The sequence below is a fragment of the Pinus tabuliformis genome, chromosome 9, assembly GCF_031772625.1.
Source record: "Pinus tabuliformis cultivar Carrire ecotype Pingquan chromosome 9, CPIR1, whole genome shotgun sequence".
Classification (NCBI taxonomy): domain Eukaryota; kingdom Viridiplantae; phylum Streptophyta; class Pinopsida; order Pinales; family Pinaceae; genus Pinus; species Pinus tabuliformis.
The window spans coordinates 1451287529-1451312015 of record NC_142307.1 but is presented as its reverse complement, the minus strand read 5'-3'; the positions used below and the strand labels follow the sequence as shown (position 1 = coordinate 1451312015).

The 24487-nt window shown below is 38.6% G+C and overlaps 1 protein-coding gene across 1 annotated transcript in view; it reads left to right on the top strand.

Annotated features, from left to right (window-relative positions):
• LOC149154054 (gamma-secretase subunit APH1-like protein) overlaps nt 1-24487 on the top strand; it is a 140282-nt gene that overhangs the window by 101407 nt on the left and 14388 nt on the right. The window contains exon 4 of the mRNA XM_089440562.1: nt 19178-19303. Within this exon, the coding sequence (XP_089296688.1) occupies nt 19178-19303 (126 nt within the window). The remainder of the gene's footprint in view (nt 1-19177; nt 19304-24487) is intronic.

Genomic DNA, 24487 nt, shown 5'->3' with positions numbered 1-24487 from the left:
AGTAGACAGAGAAAAGCTAGTTGCCTTCAGAGACTCAAGGGATAGTTGCAGGGACACAATAGATTAGGAGAGTTCGAGTTTCCAGTTGTAGTTTCAGGAAATTTGTGTGATTGGAGGAGGCAGTGCAAATTGCCCAGTTGCTGGTTGCAGGTGCAGTTCCAGCTAGAGCGAGACTCCTAGAGAGAATTTCCTTCTAGGAGAGATTTCCTAATTCTGTTTCAGAGGGAGATCAATTCAGACTCACTATTGCAGTAGCTGCAATGTCATTGCAAGAACAATAGTAGAGCAGTAGTAACAACAGTGTGAGGTGGATCAGAGTATGCGCAGTGGCTGGTGGGTAGTGTTTGCGAGATTGATCTCTTCACAGTGATTTCTAATGACAGGGAGTCAAATTAGAGTGAGATGTGAAGAAAGGAGATGAAACAAATGTCAAACATCAACAACGTAGACAATCCAACTACAGATTGTAGAGGAGAGATATGATTGGGAGAAGAGAACACCTTCCTCACTAAGAGGGGGTGTTATATTTTTCGTAGCCTTAGACAAGTGTTCTAGTCTCGATTTGTGTCTAAGAGGCTAAGGAACACAAGATCTCCAAAACCTAGAAAAGGTTTCGGGAGAAAACATTTAGAAACCTCTCAATTAAATTAATTGATCAAAATAAAAAATTGCCTAAGTCTAACTTAGGAAAATTGATTAATTAATGATAATTAATTGAGGAGATTGACTTATGCTCTAGAGATTTCCAGAAAGTGACTTGGATCAAGTCTAATATGATCTTAGCCATCGATCACGATTAGATCTTGGCCGTTGATGCTCTAGCAAGAGATTATAAGAGCAAGTCGATGGGATGGAGAAAGACACAAGAGGGAGAGCGAGTTAGCTAAGGTAGATCGAGCTACCTAGTTGTAGTGATTCAACAAGGGTGTAGTTTGAGCCAGAGAGAGTGCATCAAAGAGAGGCAACAATAGAAAATTCAGGAGGATTTTGGGGAATTTTCTAGCATTTCTCCAATGTTGGATTGGCATGTGAAAGGAGGCTGAATTATCTGCAGAGAGGGCCGTAGAAGCTAGTGCGAGCAACCAGAGACCCCAGTGCGAGTTGTCGGAAAGGGGTTGTTTTAGTTGCCAAACGTTGGGAGCTGATTCGAGAGGCAAAGCGAATATTTTCCATGGGTAGAGGGAGGCTGGACGACTCACTTGGAGCCAATTTGCAGGCAGTGCGAATTATCAAGGCCATGTGGTGCAAATTCCAGGAAGAGCGTGTTTCCTAGTGTGGGGTTCGAGTAGGCCAGTGGATGCTAGATTGATTGCTGAAGGGAGAAATTTGCTCCATATTATTTTGGCTAGAGATTTGCTGGAGAATTCCCAGTTTGGCATCTAGATTACTGTTCTCTCCAATTTTGCTGCATAATAATAAAATAAACCCTCGTTTGCTACATTGGTTTTCCCTTCGGGGTTTTTCCGGGGACTTTAGTCCAAAACAACTGTGTCGATTTTTATGTGTGTGCATCTTTTTCTCAGTTCTTGATTTTACTTCCCCAACATATTTATTTTTGTGTAGAATTGCAATGTGATTTATTCGTTAATTGCCGTAAACACTTAAACTGCTAATTAGTTAGGAGAATAAATTCTAGTTGCTGCAATTTTGAGGAAATTTCAGTATTGGTCTACTAATCTTGTGGTGGATTGCTTTGATTTTGTAGGGAAGCCTCCCGTGGAATTTTAGGAGTTGGCCTAAATAGTGGAGGCTTGTGCTGAAGTGGCAATGGACACTTATCTTGTGTGGTGTCGTTCTAGCATCTTCCTTGACCTTTACAAGACTGCTAATTTGTGCGATAACAAGTGTTATCAATTGTGTCAAGTCATCCCAATGTCAATACTCCTCAAGAAGGGATCAATGTCCATTGTCAAAGTGTCCTATGTTGTCATCAAGGTGGTTGGATGTCCTCTCTAAAGTGTTGGAGAACGTACAATCCCTCAAGGAATGTTAGTTATACCTGGAAGCAGTATGTAGCACGCAATCGAATGAGATCAACATCATGAGTGAAAGAACCATAAAAGTATTAGAGTGAAGCATATTCAATGTTCAAAAGTTACCATGCTCAAGTATGGTAGGGTTAGCACATGGCCCTATTGGGTGCTTCCAACCTTAAAGGGAGGAAGAATTCTTAGGCCTACCCTTTTAGGAGATAGTTGTATGTGATAGGTGTTATGGATTGGCGTTTACTTCAAGAATGGCTTCATAGTCTTATGGTAGGTGTTTTTGCCTAAATCCACACCTGGGATATCGTGGAGAAAATCTTTAACTCCACTTGGTGTGGCCTTGGGGGAAAGTTTCGAGTTGAGCAACTGTCACTCAAAACTCAACTCCTCTGTCTAGGCTAACTCCTAGAAAAGCCAGGGGGGGGTGGATATAGTGTACCAAGGCTAAAAATACCAAGGGTACAAACAGTTTGCAAACAAACTTCATCAGTCTTTCGTCAAACACTTGGCAAGCAAAATAATGATTACATTAAGCAAGTAGATAAAGAGGGAAAATCTCTATTTTTATTAATTTTGCTTGGAAGAATTTACAACGCCAAATCAATTTGGGAACCAAGAATCTTGCTTTGGCATTACCCATGACTAGCTTGGCCTTTAAAAACAACAAGATGCTCCCCAAGATGAACTCGGCCTGAAGGATAAGGAAATTCGGCCTCTTAGAAACCCCTGCTACAGAAACTCGACTCCACTTGATTGAATCAACTCTGGAAGTAACGAGAAAGGATGAACTTGGCCTGCCGAATAGCTGAGCATTTGACTCACAAAATTTTGAAGCTTGGTCTCCTTAAATACTCTGGTACTGTATATGCAAAACTCGATCCCAGGTATCTCAATATGCAATGAAAGGCCTAGGCTGTAGATAATGATCTGGTACTCGTCCTTCAATCAGGTTCGTCCTCAGCAATACCAGGCTAGAATATGAATGCAATGATAAATTTTTGAACCTGAGTTTATTTCCAGCAACAATTCGACCTTTGGAATAGTGATCTCGGCCCTTGGAAAGATTAATTGGCACTGAAAGTAATTCAGCCTAAGAGGGGGGGGGGTGAGGGGGGACAATTCAATTTTCCCAATAACAAGTCGATCTAGCAATAACTTAGGAACTCAGCCATGAACTCCAGCGGATCCAACATCCAAACAATCCTTAATTCGGCCAACAATAATGAACTTAGCCTCTTTGAAATTATATGAGGAAATTGGAGCTCTTCAACCCTCAATAAATATCTATTCGGTCTCCTGATCAAGGGTGATAAACTTATGAATTTGGCCTTCAAGAAAGATATGGTTCAACCTCTATAGATGTGCAATTTGACCCTTTGAGTAAGAATTCAATTAAGCCTCCCGATATTAGTCTCGACCCATTCAACTTCTGAGTAATAGATCGACCTCCAGCTGGATAATTTCGGCCTCCAAGGAATGCTGAGAAGCTAGACCTCCACAATAAGCTGGTTCGATCTGCCAAAGAAATAATTTCGGCCTCCAAATAGGAAAGCAAATTTCGGTCCTGATTTTCTGAAATGATACCAACAATTTGGCCTCTGAAAAGATGATGTCGGCGTCATTGCCAAGATAGATTTGATCACAATGACATTCCAGCAAAAAATTATAAACTCGGCCTTTTGAAGTAATCGGAAATTACTGAAGCAACTCAACCCTTTAGGAAAATATCCTTCGACAATTGATAAACACTTCGACCCCCAGAAGAATTGTCCCAGTAACCTGCAATTAAAGATCCAATGAGAAATCTGAATGATTTCTTCATAACTCAACTAGAGTGGTTGTGGAGGACCGTCAAAATCGACTGATTACTAGCTAGGGTGGCAACGGATGTCCGTGAGAACTAGTTTGAGAGTCTCGCCTGAAACCCTCGAGAGAAACTAACCCGAGCTTCTGATCAATCAGCAAGAAATAATTGTAAACCAGAATGAATGAGAAGTGACCTTCTCTCCCTTTTTGTAGTGTGGAGTTTCTCCACTCTACAGGTCTTGTTGGCATTTGGTTGTTGGCCATTAACAAGGAAAAAAATAAATTAAATATTAAAATGAAAAAAGGAAAAGAAGAGAGAAGGGACACAAAACAATTTTTTTTTTATATGAGAAATTATATATATCTATATAAAAAGGGTTTATATATATATATATAAACAAAAATAAAAACAAAAATACAAAACCAATTGTTAGCACTACGACTGAGCCACACCCCTTGCTCTGTTAGGTGCTGCCGCCATTCCTGCTGTCATCGATAAGCAATCCAGCTGGAATCGTCTAGACTGCCCTTGCTACCAGCACTATCACCACTTTGAGGTATTGCTCCACTGCCACCATCTGTACAAAGTTTTCTGCTCAGCTATCTGTACACAGTCCCCCATAGCTGTACACTTGCCTAGACACCATCTAGTCAACCCTGCAGTAGATGATAATGTTCAACTGAGTGCTGTACTTGATGCAATATAAATATCGATTGGAGTGTGCGTTGACATATACAGGCAACGCTGACCAAGAGACAGACAAAGCCGCAATGCTGTTTTTCGCCTATATGAGATTGTCATTGTGTAACTCACCCACAGTGATATTTACCCACTATTCGACGACGTAGAAAGGACTACGATTGTTACCACCATGACATTGGGTTCTGTTGAAATGTAACTAGTGCCGGTCTTCATAATGATGATGTCATGACTTTGATGCAATCATTGTACTTGTCAAAAGAAAGAAAATAAAATATTTATCTAAAAAATATTTATACATGGGCTTCTTGCCCATGGTTTTGATCCTAGGTTGTACACCCATTGAGCGCTCTAGGGAGTAAAAGTCAAAGTCATAATTTAAAACCCCTTAAAGGGCTCTTGTATCAATATAAAGGATAATTATTTTATGTCATGGAAATATGTAGAGACTGCCCAAGAAATTAGGTTGGCTAGCTCGAAGGGTCTGTCTAGAAGAGGCTTGAGGACACACTCAAATGGCTATATATTGGAGAGGAACTCGTCCTCCAAGACATACTTGTGCATTCGAATTTCTGAGGCAGAATAGAAGTGCGAAAAGGAGGAAGTAGGACTGTGAATCTGGAAGATTGTTTTGGTCTTGGATTTTGGTTTATCTCTCTCTTTGGCAGCCAAATTCTCTGTGGAAGGTCAGGTTGCCTCAGATCCGAAATTGTGAAGTAAGGAACATATTTTGTTTGGGTGGCTGGGCTGGTCTCTTGGTGGATGGTCAAGTGTCTTTGTCTTGGAAGTCTTCATTGAAAATTCTATAAGAAGGAGTTCTCTAGGTTTTCCCCCTTTGGAGGGGTTTTGCCTTGGCTTGGAGCCTATTTCCTGTGTCTCTCTTTGTTTGCATTGTGATCTTCTTGTTGGCATTTATTTTGATGATGAAAAGAAATAATAATGATGATGATGAAGTGATAATATATCTCAAGTAAATGTCAATGTTAAAGAGAAATCATGTGATAAACTAACCCTAATGGATGCCCTAGATTTCTCAACATGGTATCAGAGCTTGGTTCACTTGTTTAAGGGCAAGAAGAAGATCATAAAGGGCTTCAAAATGTCAAGGAGAACTCTGATCCTTAGGACCGAGCTCCTAGAGGCAGTAACTCAAATTCTGGGCACATATAAAATCCCTAGTCTCTATGTAAAGGCCACAGGTCAGAGGAGGAAAGAGCGAAGGTCTTGAAGAGTGTATAATCTCTGTTTTGAAGCACCAAAAGGCTAGTTTGATAGCCTATAGGAGGCTGAGTCCATTGATGTAGAGATCAAACCTCTGGGCACAATAGGTAAGAAATCTCTATTTAAAGAAGTCTGAAATCTCTGTGCTACCACAGAGATCTGAATTTCTGAGCATCAATTCTTTATTGAAGTTATTGTAACCACCAAGAAGGAACTGAGATTGCTTTTGAAGAGTTCTGAGCATAAATATTTACTTGAAGAGGGAGCCGAGTCTCCTACATTGAGGTTCTGTGCATAAAGAAATTTTGGAGGGCTTGTTTTAGAACTTCTATTCCTTGAGAAAGAGGAGCTGAGACTCCTGATGTGAAAGGTTATATCAATCATTTTTGGATGGTGTTGATCTGAACTGATTGAAGTAAGAACTGAGCCTCCTACCCAAGCATAAAAGTATAATCTCAGTCATCTTGTTTTATGCATTGATAATCCAAGTGCTTGGAAGATCTAGAGGAAGAATCAAATTCTGAGCATAGGATCAAGTGTGAAAGGCGTCAATCATAGTCACAGCCGTATTCAAGAAGGACGAAATCTATATTGTTGCAATCTTCTTTCTCCAAGGATGTTCATCCTTCTTGCAGTGATATAGAAGATGGAAATTTGTGACAAAGAAACAAATACCCTATAGCATATATACTCGATTTAAAGTTTGAACAATCACAAGGAAAGCAGACCTTGTGACACTTGTTTTGAGCATTTGAAGTCTAGACAGTGTGAATAGAATTGCCATCCTTGAATTTTTGATGGTGGACAAAGGAACATTTGTCTAGTCCTACATATTCATCTTGCAGAGGTAATGAAGTTGAGGTCTTAAAGGAAGCAATTCTGGGCATATATATGTATATACTGAAGTAGCCTACATAGTCACTTGAGAAGCTGACTTGGACAGTGAAGTAATAAGACGACCTTTGGAGCCATATTTGTGGTTGTCAAGGGTATTCATGTGAAGGACAAATCCATTTGTCAAACCATATCAGTGGTTTTGGAAGCCCTAATCAGAGGGTCATTCCTAGTACTCAAAACAACATTCAATAATCATTTCTCTTTTATACATTCTGGTAAGCAGTGAGACCTAGGAGCTACGGGCAGTAAATGAATACAAGGATAAATCTCTGTCTGAAGATCTATTGTGAAGTCCTGTAGCAAATAAGTCTTGTAGCTGTCAGTAATAAAAGTAGCATATTGTCTCTGTCTTGAAATTCTGAAGCAAGAAGAGCAACAGTCATACTATATCTTAAAGGAACACTTGGAGAAGCAGGTCCTATCAGAAGAGCAGTGATATCCCTGTTTGAAGACTCATTGGAAGGAAGTCTTGAAGATGGCAGAGGATCAATAAAGATTGCAGTACCTTTGTAAAGAAACCATGGCATCCGAAAGTGCAGGCCACTACAGGTATGTAACCATGAGGTATGTATGGCATATTTTTGTTAAGGGTCCAACATGTATTATAGTAGGGTTGATTGATTGTATAGGGTTGTTAAAATTGTTGACACTAGTAAAACCCTAGTCATATAGAAACCCTAATCCTGTTCCCTCATAGAAACCCGAACCCTTGGTCTTTAAGGTTTGTATGCAATCTAGGGCTCATAGGCATGGATAAGGTTGGAACCCTTGGTCTAGGGCTGGCACTTGAAAACCCTAGAAGTACAACCTTTAAGTCTCATGGTAACCTTAGATTGACAAATAGATATCATGCTTTTGTTATTGTATACTTTGCTTGGGGGTACTTGTCAATGAATGTTGCAGGTACAGGAAGTAAAGGAAGGAGGATGGGCTGATCCTCTGTTTTGGGAAGCATGATGGAAGGAGGGAACTGTAAGGACCCTTGGATCCTTGGGCACTATGATAGATTCATGATATAATTGTGCAACTGTGGATGCTTGGTAAAGTTAAAGACAACGTACGAAATAATTTATGAACCTGATATAGCAGACAACTAGCCGATATGAAGATTCTGCTGCAAGCAAGGATCATTTATGGATCCTCCTTTGTGATGACATAAAATGAGTTCTTCACCTTGGGAAGAATGACTATGATGATATCACTGTTTTTGAGCAGGCCTCATAAGAAGCTTGCTGGTTCAAGTTGCAACATGATGGACCTCATCTTGGAAATGAGGAACAGGGCTAGATGACTGGCTAAGATATGTTCCGCGAAAGGCTCTGATGAAAATTGAAGACCATGAAATTGATGAAGACATGATATGCTACACGATCCTACTATATGGAGATGTTTCACTTTAAAGAAGGATATGATGACTCCATAGCAGGTTGCAGATAGTTTGATGATCATGTCCTGGTAAGATCTCTTTACGGATGTTGAAGAGGGAGCCATGATCGAGCTCAATAATGATTAGCTCATGAATATGCAAGTGATAAAGAAGATGTCATGATGAAGGGCCATCATAAAAAGGTAACTTTGATTTGATGTTCATTTTGATTTGTTTTTTGATATCATCTGGCTGAATTAAAACAGGGCTACCGGAAGAGAGTTGTAGAATTTCACCTACAACTAGTACTCATGTGATTGGATGGAAGATCCTGAAAGAAGCATGACTTGAAAGAGGTAGCTGTATGAAGAATGGCTAGATGTGGACTAAAAGATCACTTTCTGATGAGGAGAAGGATGACATGACTATTGGTTCAATCCTATGTTTCGTTGAAGAGAAAGTGATGCAAAAGATGGCCCATGCCCTATGAAAAAGTTATGAAGAAGAAGGCTCCTTGATGAAGAAGTTGAAGTTCACCCATGACATGATGAAGAAGAAAGAGGAGCCCTTCAAGCGGCTGATAGTACTATGATCTCCATCAAAGAAGCAGTTAGCTGCTGTTGGAAACAAGTTCCTAGAGAGCTTGTGTAAGTCCCATGGTAAGAGGGAGCTTGAGTAAATTCCTTGTATAGGAATGATTAGATCCTCCTTGGTTAACAGGGAGTGATAGATATAGTTCTCTACTTCATGTGTCATGGACTAGATCAGGACTAACAGTCGTAAGTCTTAGTGAAGGCCATGAGAGAGAGATAAACACATCATTCTTGTCTTCATGTTATGAAGAACGAATGAAGGATTGGGTAACCATCTGGTTTCCGATATTCTTTGAGGATGTGGTAGGACATCCAATAGGCAAGAGTAGTCGAAGAGGAAATTCCTTGAGGATGTGTTATTCCAAGATAACAAAAGTACTAAAAGGATATACTTTGTGAACATACAGATGGGGTATGTGCGTTGAGAGACAATGATTAGGTGTCTATAAATCATTGGTCTCACTAGCATTATGCTCTGATCTTGTGGAGAGATAGAGCTGTTAGTCAAGGCCTTGCTATGTGGCAATGCTGGTTGATATGTTGAGATGCATTGATATAAGTTGATGAAATAACTTATGAGATGGCTTACCAATCCGACTCTTCTTATGAGAACTTTTCAATGGAAGTACTGTCCTTGTACTTGTTGTCAACTATGAATACCTCGCTACTTAAGAGGGAGTGTTGAAATGTAACTGGTGTTGGACTTCATAATTATGATGTCATGACTTAATGTAATCATTGTACTTGCCAAAAGAAAGAAAAGAAAATATTTAGTTTTGAAAAATTATTTATACATGGGTTTCTTGCCCATGGTTTTTATCCTAGGTTGTGCACCCATTGAGTGCTCTAGTGAGTCAAAGTCAGTCAAAGTCATAATGCAAAACCCCTAGAAGGGCTCTTGTATCAATTTAAAGGAAAAATATTTTGTCATGGAAATGTCTAGAGACTGCCCAAGAGATTAGGTTGGCCAATCCTAAGGGTCGGCCTAGAAGCGGCTTGAGGGCACACTCAAATGGCTAATATTGGAGAGGAACTTGTCCTCCAAGGCATACTTGTGCATTCAACTTTCTGAGGTAGAACATAAGTGCGAAAAGGAGGAGGAAGGACAACGAATTTGGAAGATTGTTTTGGTCTTGGATTTTGTTTTATCTCTCTCTTTGGCAGCCAAATTCTCTGTGGAAGGTCAGATTGCCTCAGATTCGAAATTGTGAAGTAAGGAACAAATTTTGTTTGGGTGGCTGGCCTGGTCTCTTGGTGGATGGTCTAGTGTCTTGGTCTTGGAAGTCTTCATTGAAAATTCTATAAGGAGGAGTTCTCTGGGTTTTCCCCCTTTTGAGGGGTTTTGCCCTGGCTTGGAGCCTATTTCCTACTTCTCTTTGTTTGCATTGTGATCTTCTTGTTGGCATTTATTTTGATGATGAAAAGAAATAATAATGATGACGATGACGATGAAGTGATAATATATCTCAAGTAAATGTCAATGTTAAAGAGAAATCATGTGATAAACTGACTGTAATGGATGTCTAGATTTCTCAACAGGTTCAATTCTATCTTCAAATTAGACGGTTTATACTAAATTGCAGTTGATGTTGAATGGTGTCTGCAAATCATAAAAGGTGGATATCAGCCATAGGCACAAACGACTGCCATGGAAGGATATTTTGGTTACCAAAAAAGTGTGCACCAAAATAAATTTAATTGACTCCAATATAAGGGTCGTGACCTTACATAGCATGCATGTGTTGGCTTAGTCATATATTCAAACATTGTTGTCATAAAAGTGATTTTTATGTGAGTACGAAACCCCTAAATATATTAGTTGAAGTATTAACACACTTTTTCTTTTTATAATTAGAAGGGAATTTTTTATTTGAAGTGTTAAATGTACTTTAGAAAAACAGAAGTATTTAGAAAAAAATTATATTTAAAAAAAGTGGAAAAGTATTTGAGGTTCCTTTTAAAAGATAAAAGATTATTAAGGATTCATTGCTAGGGTTTGAAGGATTAATAAAATTTTGAAGGTTCATAAAAACAAGGGGTTACTTTTATACCCTAAGCTCATCTTGAAAAAGAAAAATAGAGATTAGTAATGGAAGATTTCTCAAGACTTTTAGCAGAAGGTTGTTTTTGAGTTGTTTAAAATCAAAGGAATAGTTACAAAAAATATAGTATTATATCTATCGCTCCTACTCAAGATAATAATTACATTACTACTAAATGTGTTAACCAATTAGTGATTCTTGAATCGAATATAATTGAAACAATAGACAGGGATGAAAAGCAATATGACATAAGCAATCTACAACCGAGTATTGGAGACTACTTTTGTCTCACAATTCATCGTTAAATCTTTATTTTGTGATAATAGTGACATAGTTCTAGGATCATCCTGGATGGAAACACTATGGTGTTTCATCCTAAACATGAAGAAGCAATTCTTAACATTTTCCTATAAGAAGATAACATTACAGGATACAACATCAAAGCCAGATCCAATGACACTAGATGAATTTAACAATATTTCAAAAACAGTCCTTGAAGAAAATAAAAAATTGGTGCAAAATATGAAAAAAATAGTTGACCAAATTATCGCTGATAAAAATGAAGAAATTTCTCGCTTGAAGGATCATAGTGAGAAATTACTTACACAAATTAGGAAGCTTAAGAAGGACAAGAAGTCACTGGAAAACAAAGTACAACAACTTATCACAAAAAAACATTGAAGTCTTTAAAAGTAGCGGTCCAAGTTGAAGAAAAGGGAACAAACACTGATCTTGATAATATCACGATTTAGAAAGATCCCAATCCAATTCAAGTGAAGACATATATGCAACGGTTCAAACAATTGAAATTCCAAGATCCAGTGATCAACCAAGCAACATCAGTACGTGAAAGAAATGATACAATTGAAGTAAAAAAAAATCAACACAAGCATGATAAGGGAAAATTAGGTCATACAAACTTCTTATCGACACCCAAATCATAAGAGCAAATATCTCAGTCAATCAACCTATCTAGATCACTCAGGACGAAAATAACTGGCATATGTTTTGAAGAATATTGATGTCAACACAATTAAGTCTTATGATCATAAATTATCCCAGATATCAAATAATTGCAAAGTTCCACGAAAGATTGATTTGGGATGGTTAGATCATTTCACAGTGCAACAATTCTGTACCACACTCAAAAGTTCATATTGTCTTGTATAATTGAAGATGATGGTTCCAAGAATTGAGAAAGATGAGAAGACATTATGTGATAGAAAAAGATATTGAGCCTTTTCATCCATAAGCTTTGAGGACAAAGCTTTTCTAAAGGGGAAGGCATTGTTATGAACATGAATATATAGTTAATAATAATTAGTATATTGAAGAGACATGTAGTAAAGAACTTGACTATTCGTGAAGGGGCACCTTGGCTACTATATACACAGGGCCTTCATTTGTAATCAACCATATCACTTGTACATTCAAACATTCTTTTATAAATATATTGCTTGTTCTATGATGGACATTCTCATATCTAGATATTCTAAATATTTGCATATGTACCAACCTTGTTTGTCACATAAAAGTGGTTGGTATAAGAGGCCAAGTTGCCTCATGCAAGGTACCATTAAGGGAGATTGAATATATTTGATAGGAATTGCGAAATCAATTTGTGAAATTTGAAGAAGACAAGGCTAGGCAAAAAGAGCTGCTTGTGCATGTTTTTGAACTCTGTAGGCTATTCAGAGCCTCATTGATTATGTATGTTGTTGCTGATATCTATCGCACTCAGTGCCATTTTGATATATTCATTGTTACATTGTATATACATGAGAAAACTTTGCATATTATGTATCTAATGGTTTGGAATCTTTAAAATATATTTTTCCATTAAAATTTGAATATTTTATGTATTTTTTAAAAAATCCAGTCATTGAGAGTTGAAACAGATTTATCTAAGTGATTTTCAAGTTCGGATATACCCTTAATTGATTTTGAGTCCAAGTTTGAGTTTTAAAACATTGAGTAGAATTCTCTAGCTCTCCAAAACCCTAGCTCAACCAGGGATATCCAACAAGTATGCATTACACAAGGATGTCCTCCAAGGAAAGAGATCTCCTCTTCTTCTTCACTTCAACAAGTACAACCTAGTGATTCATCTCAAACCCCTAATCTCTAAATCTCCAAGTGATTAAATCCTCACCCTATTCTTCAAGATGCTCCAAGAAGCTCAAGAAACCTTAGACCCCAAGAGAGAGTGTGTGTGTGCAAGAGAAGATCCAAGAGAGAGAAATAGTGTGCTCCTCTTGATGACATCTACACAAGAATAAACTAGAATGAATGAGTGAAGGATTTTCTCCTTCCTCTATATATATGAGAGGTAAGGGAGGCCAACAATACATATGTCGGCCTATGCGCTTACAAGTAACCTACAAAGACATATGTAGATTCACACGTGGATCACTACACTCCAAGGACGCACATATCAAGCTCTAAAGCGACGTTTCCACAAGCAAGGGCGTTCCACAAGGTGTATCCAATGTTCCTCCTACAAGTCTCCAAAGACTCCAATGATCCTCCTAAGACGTACTTCATTGGGTCCACTCACTTTGCATGAATGTTGTTACACCTAGGCATCCTTATGTTGACGCCAAGACTCAATGCAAACATCCAAGCTATTTGGTGCTAACTACAGGGCTTAAAGCTCTCCTTTGAGATGCAAAATGCTCCTCTTATGTAGGAATTCTCCTACCAAGTAACCATCTCCTACGTGTCCATATGTGGAACATCACCAAAGTTTGTTTGGAGATCTCCACTCCTCTAGGGAAGAATATCATGCATGCATCCAACTGAGGTTAAACAACCATTGCTAATGGGCAAATCGATCATGAACCATCCATGGCTGTTCCTATACCATGTTCTCGAAATCTTACGAAGTACCCTGAAACATGGTGTAAACACTTTTGTAGTAGTCCCAAAAACTAACAAGTGGAAATTACCAAACCATGAGAAAATAGAATGATGAGGTCAAATCTGCAGTAGAGACAATTTTGGACAACTGGAAACTTCATATATATGTATAAAGATGAAGTTGATGTACATACCATAGCCTCAACCTAAGTCTACTGCAATGCTTTATCTCTCCAAAAGTCTAGTTAGTGGAAACCAAGAAAACCTTAGCTCCACTAAAGATACCCCACAGGCTAGCATCAACACTAGCAAACCTCCTTGGCAAGATGTACAACATAGGGTTTAATTAGAAACCTCTATTCTCCAACCCTCCCAAGGCGTGAAACACTAATCCTACTATTCAAGATGCTCCAAAAGCTCCAAGAAATTCTGGTGCCTTTGATACACGAGGTATAAACTTATAAAGGACAAATGAAGATGAGCAAGAGAGAGGAAGACTAGTGCATTCATCTTGTCACATTTCTGATGCAAGAGTGCAAAATACCAATTTGGTATACTACCAACTTTCTTGGAAATTTCTGAGTTTAGAATGAGTTTTACAGTGAGGCATTTCTTCAAACAGTTAATTACACACTGCTGTAGATGCATTTTCACAATTTCATCTTAAATAAACAAGCACAGTACCAACGTGCATTCAAATTTAAGTGTCCAAAGAGCTCAGGCTGATATATATATTACTCAGAAAATTATTAATTGCTGATATATGACAATATTATCAAGAGAATAAACTAGAGCAGCGTTCTTATATATTCACTGAGCAAATACGCAGGGAAATAACGTAATAGAGGAACCTGGACTTTGCTTCAGGAAACTTTTAGACTATCAGTCAAAGTTATGAATGAGACCAGCCTTGTTGACTCTGAAATATCAGCTCCAATCTGATGTAAATCATGGCACTGTTCATAGTGAGAGAGAGGCCACACAAATCTGGAACATGATTGCTATTGGGCTTCAAAACTCATGCATAAAAGTACCAGCTACACGTTCAGCAGAATAGGGAGTTATAGCACACCAAAACTGATAATAATAAGTATAACCAGTAGAGCTACACATTCCTTTTTGTTAAAATTTGGCAGCACAGGGATGAATTTCTCCTAGAAGAAATCAAGTATAACCAGTAGAGCTCCACATTCCTTTTTGTTAAAATTTGGCAGCACAGGGATGAATTTCTCCTAGAAGAAATCATATCTTTTAGTTATGTTTGCACCACCTATAATAAAATTTCATTTCTAACAAATTCTAATATGAATTTCCAAAAATAGTAAGTCACATCTCAATTTGGAAGTGACTTACCAAAAATAGAAAGTCATGTCTAAATGATTAAGGATGATCTTGACATATGGAATCCGCTTTAAAATCAAATCAATCATGATTATACAAGTCAATAATTAATATTTTATCCTTACTATTACTATTATTATTATTATTATACTATTATTTATAAAGTAGTCTAAAGTCATTCACCTTTAATGGATAAATAAAAATGAATTCTCAAATAGTCTCATGGAATAAGTCAATTAAATTGAGAATCTTTTACTTGGCAAATCAAGCCTTTCTCTTGGAATAAAATAGTAACTCCACACTTCAGAGAATGTAACTCTCCCTCACTAATTCGATGTATGACAAAAGTGTAACTCCTCATTAAATGCACTTGTGACCCCCTCATTCAATTCGATTTGTAACTCTCACTAAATATTCTCTCATGTCTAATTATAAATCTCTCTCTCCCTATTTCGAATTGTAACTCGTCAAGACAAGTGTACCTCTCTCTCTATTCTTGGGATGAATTTCACTTCTCGTCAAGTAACTTCTCCCTCATGGAATTCGATTCTCCTATTGTTGGCTCAAGGCATGAATTCATTTTGTAACTCTCCTTTTTTATCTATTTAAGCAAAAGCAAGTGAGAGTTGAGAGTAGCATGTTCATTGTGAAGGAGAGCAAGTGTTGAGTGTGTGCAAGAGAAGTGTTAGAGAAAGTGAAGAGCAAAGGAAGAATTGGAGCAAGTGTAGGAGGAGATCTTCAAGCAAAGAGCAAGAACACTTCAGCTGCAAGTTGATCAGACATTGGTGACGTTATTCATTCTCACTCTCTGTGTGTGTACTTTGTTGAACAATTGAATACATCTAATAGAAAAATAATCATTTGGGTTTTCCCCCTGAGGGGTTTTGCCTTGGTCATTGGACCTAAACCTCTGTGTTTCATATTTGTGCTTGACTATTTTCATATGATCCTTAAGTTTATGTTCTATCTACAATTGTTGATCTGAAAATTTTTCAAGAAGAAATCTGCGTTCTAAGTAATTGTAACAATGTAGAACGTTTAGTTTTCTGCAAAGTACCTTCAAGTTCCAACATAGAACATTCATTTTTCTGCATAAAACTTTCAATTTTTTGCAAAGAATTTTTAAGTTTCACATAGAGCTTCAAAATTTTAACATTTTTAGCCAATAATAAACTTCAGAAAATCGATCACTTAGGGAAGGATATTCAGCCACAAGCCCAGGACTTGTTGTGTCTCTCAAACATGGATAAAACTCGTACTTTAGTTGTTGAAACTCAACCCAAAATTGTGGTGACTCGTCCAGTAGCTGAGGTGATGAGATTCGATCTATTATTCCTCAGGGAAATCCCATATAGGCTGTAGCAATGGTTCAACAAATGGCAAGGAGTGATTTGACCATCCTAGTGGAGAAACTCATGCTAATGTGGCCATAACTTATCCCTGTGTTTATTTCTCAAACTCAGTCTTTATCTTAGGTGGTTCGAATGGTAGAGTGAAAGGACTACGCCATCTCTTTCAGTAGTGACTTAGCCTCTGATTCGGGCTTGGATATTTGGCTCTTACAAATTTGTCTCCAACCCGAATCTCTTGCAAGTATTTTTCTCCTTTGAATCCCAATGGTGAAATCTGAGTGATTTCACTCCTTGAACCAGTTAGAGCGTATAGTTTCAACACAGAAACCAACTATGGCGGCTAAGGTTTTCAAACCCTAAGCATCTTTTCCAAAACTCTCTCCAAGAGCTCTTTTCTCAAAAACACAAGTGAATGAATGAAGAGAGACCCCCTCATTTCCCTTTTTATAACTCGCTTACCTTTTCCCTCCAATTAAATATTTAAAAGCACTATTTCATTTCTTTATTTAATAAAGTGACTTTTATAAACTAATTAAAATCACTTTTAATGCTGGAAAATGCTTAATTTGCCTCCGTGGTTACCCTTGCTGCTTAAAGCCCTTTTTTATCATCCTGCTCTATAGATCTTTTTGCCTTCATTTCAACGAGTTATTACACTAAGGTGTTTCTCCAAGTAAATGGCCTGAAACAACACTTTAAGAGTAATTAATTAAAATATGCCTATTAATAACTCTTGTTTTATGGAAATTGTCGGAATGTAACCGAACCAAGAGCAAACCATGTGGAATTGCTCCTAATGATGAAATATGGTAACTTGGTAAGTGATCTCAGTGGGACCCATAAAACTCCTCTAAAACCCTCTGGACCCACCAATGGAGTAATCTTGCTCCTATGACCGGGTTGACACAAGCTCTGGAAATCCCTTCTAACCACATCACATGGTAATCCAAAATTTGGGGACATTACAAAGACTATGAACAAGAAGGAGAATAAGGAAAGGACTCTCTCCTTCCTCTATTTGTATGAGAGGTAAGGGTGGGCAACAAAATGTTTGTAGGCCCAATCCCTTACAAGCAACTTACAAATACATAAGTAGGCTCACACATATGAAGTGCTACACTTAAAGGATACGCATGTCAAGCTTGAAGGTGTTGTCTTACAAAATCAAGGCTCCAATGCAAAGGCGCTGCACAAGATGTGCCCAAAGCTCCTAGTCCAAGTCTTCAAGGACTCCAATGTTCCTCTTAACCCATGTGCTCCACTGTGTCCAACCCTTTACATAAACATTGTTGCAACCTAGGCATCCCCAAGTCAATTCCATGCCTACATGCAAGCGTCCAACCTACCCCATGCTGTATAGGGCTCAATTGCCCCAACTGGCATGCCAATCACTCCTATGCAGGGTGTTCAGCATGTAGAATGTCGCCAAGCTGTGTGAAGATCTCCAATGCCTTAAGGAAGAATGTCATGCAAGTGTCCAACTGTGTTCTGGCAACCACTAAGGAATCTCTAATGTGCAAATCCATCGTGGACCATCTAGGGTCTTCATACACCATGTATCCCAAATATCATGAAGCACCCCGAGCATGGTGTAAATTTTAAACACTTTTGCAGTAACCCAAAACGCTAAGAAGGACTTGCTTGTTATATATACAACTTTGTATGCCATTTTGAACATTGAAGTAAAATAATATCTTTTTGTTCTGTCCATTACTTTGCACATGTATGGGTATTATATTTACATCAGGTCCTCTCCATACTCCTTTTTTACAGCACCTTCATAAGAACTGTATCTCCATGGCTTTTCATATTTCTGTAAGAAATCTTACCCCCATTACAAGACATTTTAAAGGAGTCAGTGACTTTTATGATAGTTAAGGTAAAGGTGCCATGGGATTTATCTGAGGAGGAATGAATATATGAATTAGCAAGACCAAAGATTTCCATGTTATGGAAGATTAGACTTGTTTGAAGTGGAGGTAGATCTCAGCCGCAGGTTTTGTATTAAATATTTGATTCAGAAAATGTTGCAATCCTTACATTAAAGTTTTAATTAATTATTTAGAATGGCTGTTCTCTGTTTCTATTGCAGACACGCTGAACCTATGGAAGGCAAGACTCAGAAAAATCTTTTGTATGAGATGTTCAAAATTTTTTTTCTTCTCAAAACAGACATCAATGTCCATCCTTTAGATACATAACAATTACGGTTGCTAATTTTGGACATGCATACTCTGATTGTCACAGGCATAAAGAGAAAGGATGACAAATCAATTATGCTAGTATCCAGAGATGACCAAAAAGTGGTCATTGGGTCTTTCAAAAACCCCATATATATAGCATTTCTAAACCAAAGTACATAAAGAAATAAATGTAGAAGTACAAGTAATAAAGCATATAACGTTGCAGTCATTCTCCAATTTCTATCAATGAATTCCCATAGATTAGAAAATAGTTGATATCTGTCACAAGTAACATAATGGTGAAATTAACAGCTTCTCTGATTCTCTTATACCTGAAGTTTGGCTTCAGTCTCCTTTCACAATGCATACTGACTTCTCTATATTCGTAAGCACTTGTCATTTTTTTGGGCACAGTGGACTGCAGGGTCCATGGTGAATATTTCTTTTGAAATGGTTATTTGGATCCTGAATTTTCTCAGCTTCAAAATATTTGGGTGTAATTACATTCAATTCATTGATGGAATTGTAGGAATTTCAGTAAAAGATATCATGGGTCGGTAATTGACCAAATGAAATCAAGTGGTGGCCAATGAAATTGTCATACCACGAAATTTCAAAGCTAAAAAATGTCAAAGCAAAAATATCGTCTTTTCCATTTTTAATGTTTATATTGTCTTTTCCTTGCAGCTGGAGGTTTAGGCCATTGTGTGGGCATACTGTGTTTTTCTGACTTAGCCTTCTTACGCCTGCATTTGGGCGAACCATTTTATGTTAACAGCTGTAAAATTTTTAAATGTATATTGATCTAATTCTGTGAATATTTTCCATGCAGCTGGAGGTTTAGGCCATGGAGTGGGCCATGCTGTATTTTTCTGTCTTAGCCTTCTTACACCTGCATTTGGCCCAGCTACATTTTATGTGGACAGTTGTAAACAGATGCCATTTTTCCTTGTTGCTGGTAAGCCCTGTTCTGTACAGTGCCAACGCCTTTGTTATTTATGTTTATCTTTATAAACTGATACATTTTCTATTCCTTGAAAAAATGGTCTCTCTGGTAAAGAAAATTATTTTATTTACCAATTTTATTTGCTAATTTAGGTATGTTCTATGCTTAGCGCAATTTACTTCAATTTTCCATATTAGCCCAATGTCAATATTCAGATTAGCAATCACATCAGCATGATAGAGTAAAGTGCAGATAGAACATAAACATAAACAGCAGAATACAAGCCAAGACAAGAGGACACAAGATGTGGCACCAGCCAGGGACAAACCCCAATGTGGGAAAACCCTTGATCAATTCTTCTTATATTCTTCAATAGTTCAGCAGAGAGAGAGATAGTACAAATACATTTGAAGTCAATACTTGACTTGCCAAAATAGAAGATCAGACATCAGAGATCTTCACCATGAAGATGACACAATGCAGCAGATGATAGGCCTAGAACAGCTCAACCAATTACTCAACATACTGAAGCTTTCCTTCCATAAGACTCTCCTTCCTTTGCTGCTTCACTGATCATGTCAAGGCTGCCCATCTGGCAACTTGTATATGCTGTAAGGACTGAAGCATATCTTAGCAAACCTGATCACAGGTTAGGGCACAAACTCAGTGTGCTACAGCACCCTAAACACCCCCACAGTCCACCTATATACAGCGGCTAACCTCCATACAGTCCATCCAACCACACGCTGCCTTACAAGGCTGCTATCTTTCTGAACGCAACACTTAGAGACCTTCAACTGCTGGCTATGGCCTGCGGCCTAGCCCAGCAGAGGACTGAAATGGCTATAGTCTCTCCAAACAATGATCCAAACAGCCCTTATGCAGCAGCCCCTAGCTCCTCACTATTGTGGATACTTTTGCCCAGCATATCATACCCAAACAGTACTGAAATGGCCACGCTGTCACCTACAGCAATGTGGCATTATCCCAGCGGTTAGGTGACTGTGTAAGGCCTCCTTCTGGACAACAACCAGCTGTTAGAACTGCCTTTGACCATCCTCCTGTAGCTGAGTATTAGGGACTAGATGCTGCGGAAAAGGATCACCCTCTAGCTGTGAAACAGCGTATAAGGGCCTCTTAGAACAGTCACCCTTAACTGCGGATTGAAGCCTCTAAAGACAGCGTATTTAAGACACCTTAGTACAGCGTATAAGGGCTTCTTTGAATCACCCTTAACTGCGGATTTAGGGCACCTCTTGACCTGCGATTTAGGGCACTTTGGAACAGCAGATAGGGCTCTTTAGAACTGCAGATAGGAGCCTCTTCTTGACAGTGTATAGAGGTCTTCCTTTCTGCTGTCTAAATTCTTATCAATACAGTGGCTAGAGTCCCCATTTAACTGCGTCTAGGGCACACCAGAACACCAGCTATGACACTTGATTGGATTGCGGCTAGGGCTTGTTAAGGCCTCCTCTATACAGTGTATAAGGATCCTCCTTGACTGCGTCTATAGGGCCTGTGTCTAGATGTCTCCTCCATGACTGTAATTTAGGGCAGTGTATAAGACTAGGGCACTCCCTCTAAGGCTCCTCCTTTAGGACTCTGTCTAGATCTCATTAGGGAAGCGTATAGGTCTCTCCATGGCTGAAGCTTGATCTTCATTAGGGCAGCGTAGAGGTCTCCTTCATGGCAGCGTATAGGGCAGTGTTGTGAAAATCGCGATATATATCGTTTTATTGCGAATTTTTCCCGAAGCCGATATTATTGTGAGTAATAATCGCGGATTTTTTTTTATACCCAATAATTTCGAAAAAATCTCAATAATTTGAAAAAATTGCGATTTTTTCGAAAAAAATTGTGATTTTTTCCCAATTTATCGCCGAGGGTCGGGGCAATGCGGTTTTATAAGGGATGCTAAATGTTTGAAATGCATTTTTTTTTGAAAGAAACAAATAATTTTGAGTGGGGCAGCTTAATGATAAAGTCTAGGCCCTAGTATTGATATGCTATTCATGGTAATGTTAAATTCTTAAAGTAAAAGGATGAAAATGAAGATTACGGAGAATGTCTAAAAGTGACATTCTCCTTGATCTTCATTTTCATCCTTTTACTTAAATTTTTAACATTACCATGAAATGACTCATGATGTTTGAGAGTGGTTCCGGCCTCATTGGATTTCATATGGAGAAAGTAGAATTTTAGATTTCATTCAAAATCCAGTAGACTTATCAGTTTTTCAGGATTTCAGGATTGAGAGATTATAATGTTTCCAGGTGACACCACCTGCCCGGACTACCCCTGCTACCAGTAGAGGACGTGGTCTACCTCCTATAGCTCCTACTTCTAGTTCTTCAGCTTCTAGAGCACAACAGACTCCACTGCCAACTCCACTAGCACCAGCATCTACATCTAGAGGGAAAGGGAAAGCTGTGGCATTTTCTCACAAGAGGGGCAGAGGAAATCAATAGGATTAGACTTTAGTTATTTTCTTCATTTTATTATATATGACATTATGACATGATGAGATACATTATTATATTTTTTGTTGATATTTTGAGGCTGAGTTGGGACTCAGAAGTTGGGACTTACTATTCAGGACATGATTCAATGTTATGTGTGATTTTAGCACTAACAATGATATTAAACATCTTATATATTAGTTCTTTATCATATTTATGTGTCAATGTATTTATTTTATGTTGTAGATGGTTTAGATATTAAAAAAAATGAAAAAAAATTGAAAAAAAATGAAAAAATGAATATTTTTGTACGAAACGATTTTTTCCCGATAATTACGATTTTTTCTGATTTTTTCCTTGCGCCGATATTATCCCGATAATGATTAATGAAACATTGGTATAGGGCACTCCCTCTAGATCTCTCTTTCACTAAAACGCAAACAAATGAAGAGAGAGATCACAAGAGATGTGTGTGCAAAATGACTTGAGGTCCTCTTCTATTTATAACAAAATGTTGAGGGTAATTTGGTTGCTGGCCGACCTTGATGAATTGTCGCATAACACAAATAAATTCATATTTCCATGAATACATGTCGGAATCGTATGATCTTTAGATCAATCCTATACCTCTCGACAAGAAGAATCCAAGAAAAATATCAGCTACCATAAATAAGTAGACCCACATGGAGTTTGGCCCTCGTTGCCAATTTTAACACCCTCTCAACTAGGGAGAACTCCATCTGCTAGTCCGAACTATCTTGGCCATCAACACAATGCCCTGCACTACTTTTCTCTGCTCTGTTGAACTATGAAGAAGAAGAAGTGATCGAGAATGTATCATACCATTCTCTACTGACCCGAAGTCAGTCCCATATAAAGAGAGTGTCTCATTCCACTCTTACTGATCCGAAATCAATTCCAAATAAAGAGTCTCATACCACTCTTACTAATCCGAAATTAGTTTTAAATAAAGAGAGTATATAATACCACTCTTACTGATCCAAAATCAGTTCCAAATAAAGAGAGTGTATCATACCACTCTTACTGACCGGAAGTCAGTTCCAATTGATCCCAGATCAATATCATCCCAACATAGGAAGTATGATACTACACGATGCGTCCATCAGTAGTAATATGGTCCCTATCCTCATTTCCCTGCTCATTGGCCAGATGAGAGGTACTTTCCATGAGTCCCAGACTGCATGGGTAGGATGTCTCAGCAGGAGAAGGATGAACCACTCATCCTGCCTACATGTTGCCATGGGGTATCCTAGGGAAGGCTGAACCACTCACCATGTACACAACAAATCACTAGGGGAAGGCTGAACCACTCACCCTATGACTGTGTCTCAGTAGGAGAAGGATGAACCACTCATCCTGCCTACATAACAAACCACTAGGGGAAGGCTGAACCACTCACCCTATGGTTGCTCATCGGTCCAAGAAGTACCCCCAAGCCCCTCGGAGCTCCCAAATCTCAATATCCATATCATACAGGACCCTCAGGAGAGGGTCTCTCCACGATTCCTAGTCGTTCTCGGAAAGTCAAGAATTTAACCTTTCCCAGGGGCTTCATCTGAATATCGGCGACCTACACATTAGTTCTAGAGTGATGGAGCCTTTTTACTCCCCATTATACCATATCCCAGATAAAGTGGCACCTGATGTCTATATGCTTGGAGCGATCATAGAACACGAGATTCCTCTACAATCAAATCCCACTTTGGTTGTCACAGAAGATCACGGTGGTATCCAACACGTGTCCAAACATCTCACTGAAGAGCTTCCACAACCAGACAACTTCACACGAGGTCATACTCGCAGCTATGTATTCGGCCTCAGTGGTGCTCAAAGCAACTGACTTCTGCTTCCTCCTCATCCAGGATATCGAAGCAGAACCCAAAGAGAACCAACACCAAGAAGTGCTCTTGCGATCCTCCACACTGTCGCCCAATCAGCACCAGAATAACAATGTAGCCTCACAGCTCTAGCAGTGTATCTCAGTCCATGAGTGGTTGTGCCCTGAAGATATCTCAGAAGATTCTTGGCACCAATCCAATGAGAGAGATGAGGCTCAACCATATGTTGGCTCAACATGCTAACTGCAAAACAAATATCCGGACGAGAGTTCACCAAGAACATCAATGCTAGTATGAGTTGACAAAACTCAAAAGGCATTTCCCAAATTAGGTCCGGCAACACTACCGCATAACTTCTTAAAGTTAAGCTCCATCGAGGTAGTCATGGGCATGCAATTCACTGTTCCAAATTCAGAATCCAACTCCCTCTTACTTTTGCAAATGAGAGAGTCTTTACCTATCAAAAAGAGGTCATCCATATAAAGCACCAGTATGAGAGGTCTATCATCCACAACCTTAAAGCAATGGTTTGGATCAGCTTCACTCCTAGTGAATCTCAGCTTCATTAGATAGCTATCAATCCTCTCATTCCAAGCTCGGGGTGCTTTCTTTAAATCATAGAGAGCTTTCTTCAACCTGCATACATGAGATTCCCGATCATGAATCTCAAACCCCTTGGGTTGTTCCACATCTGTGGTCTTGCTATTACATGAGGGGAATGGTCCCCTTGTAAGATTTCCTTTGGTACATCTCGGACATGTACCTTCATGCTCTTCTTTGAATTCAAGCATCCCTGTCACCATCCATCTTACATCGGGTAGGGCCTTACAATGAAGATGGGCAGACCTTCGATGCCATTGAAGAGATGCATCACATGA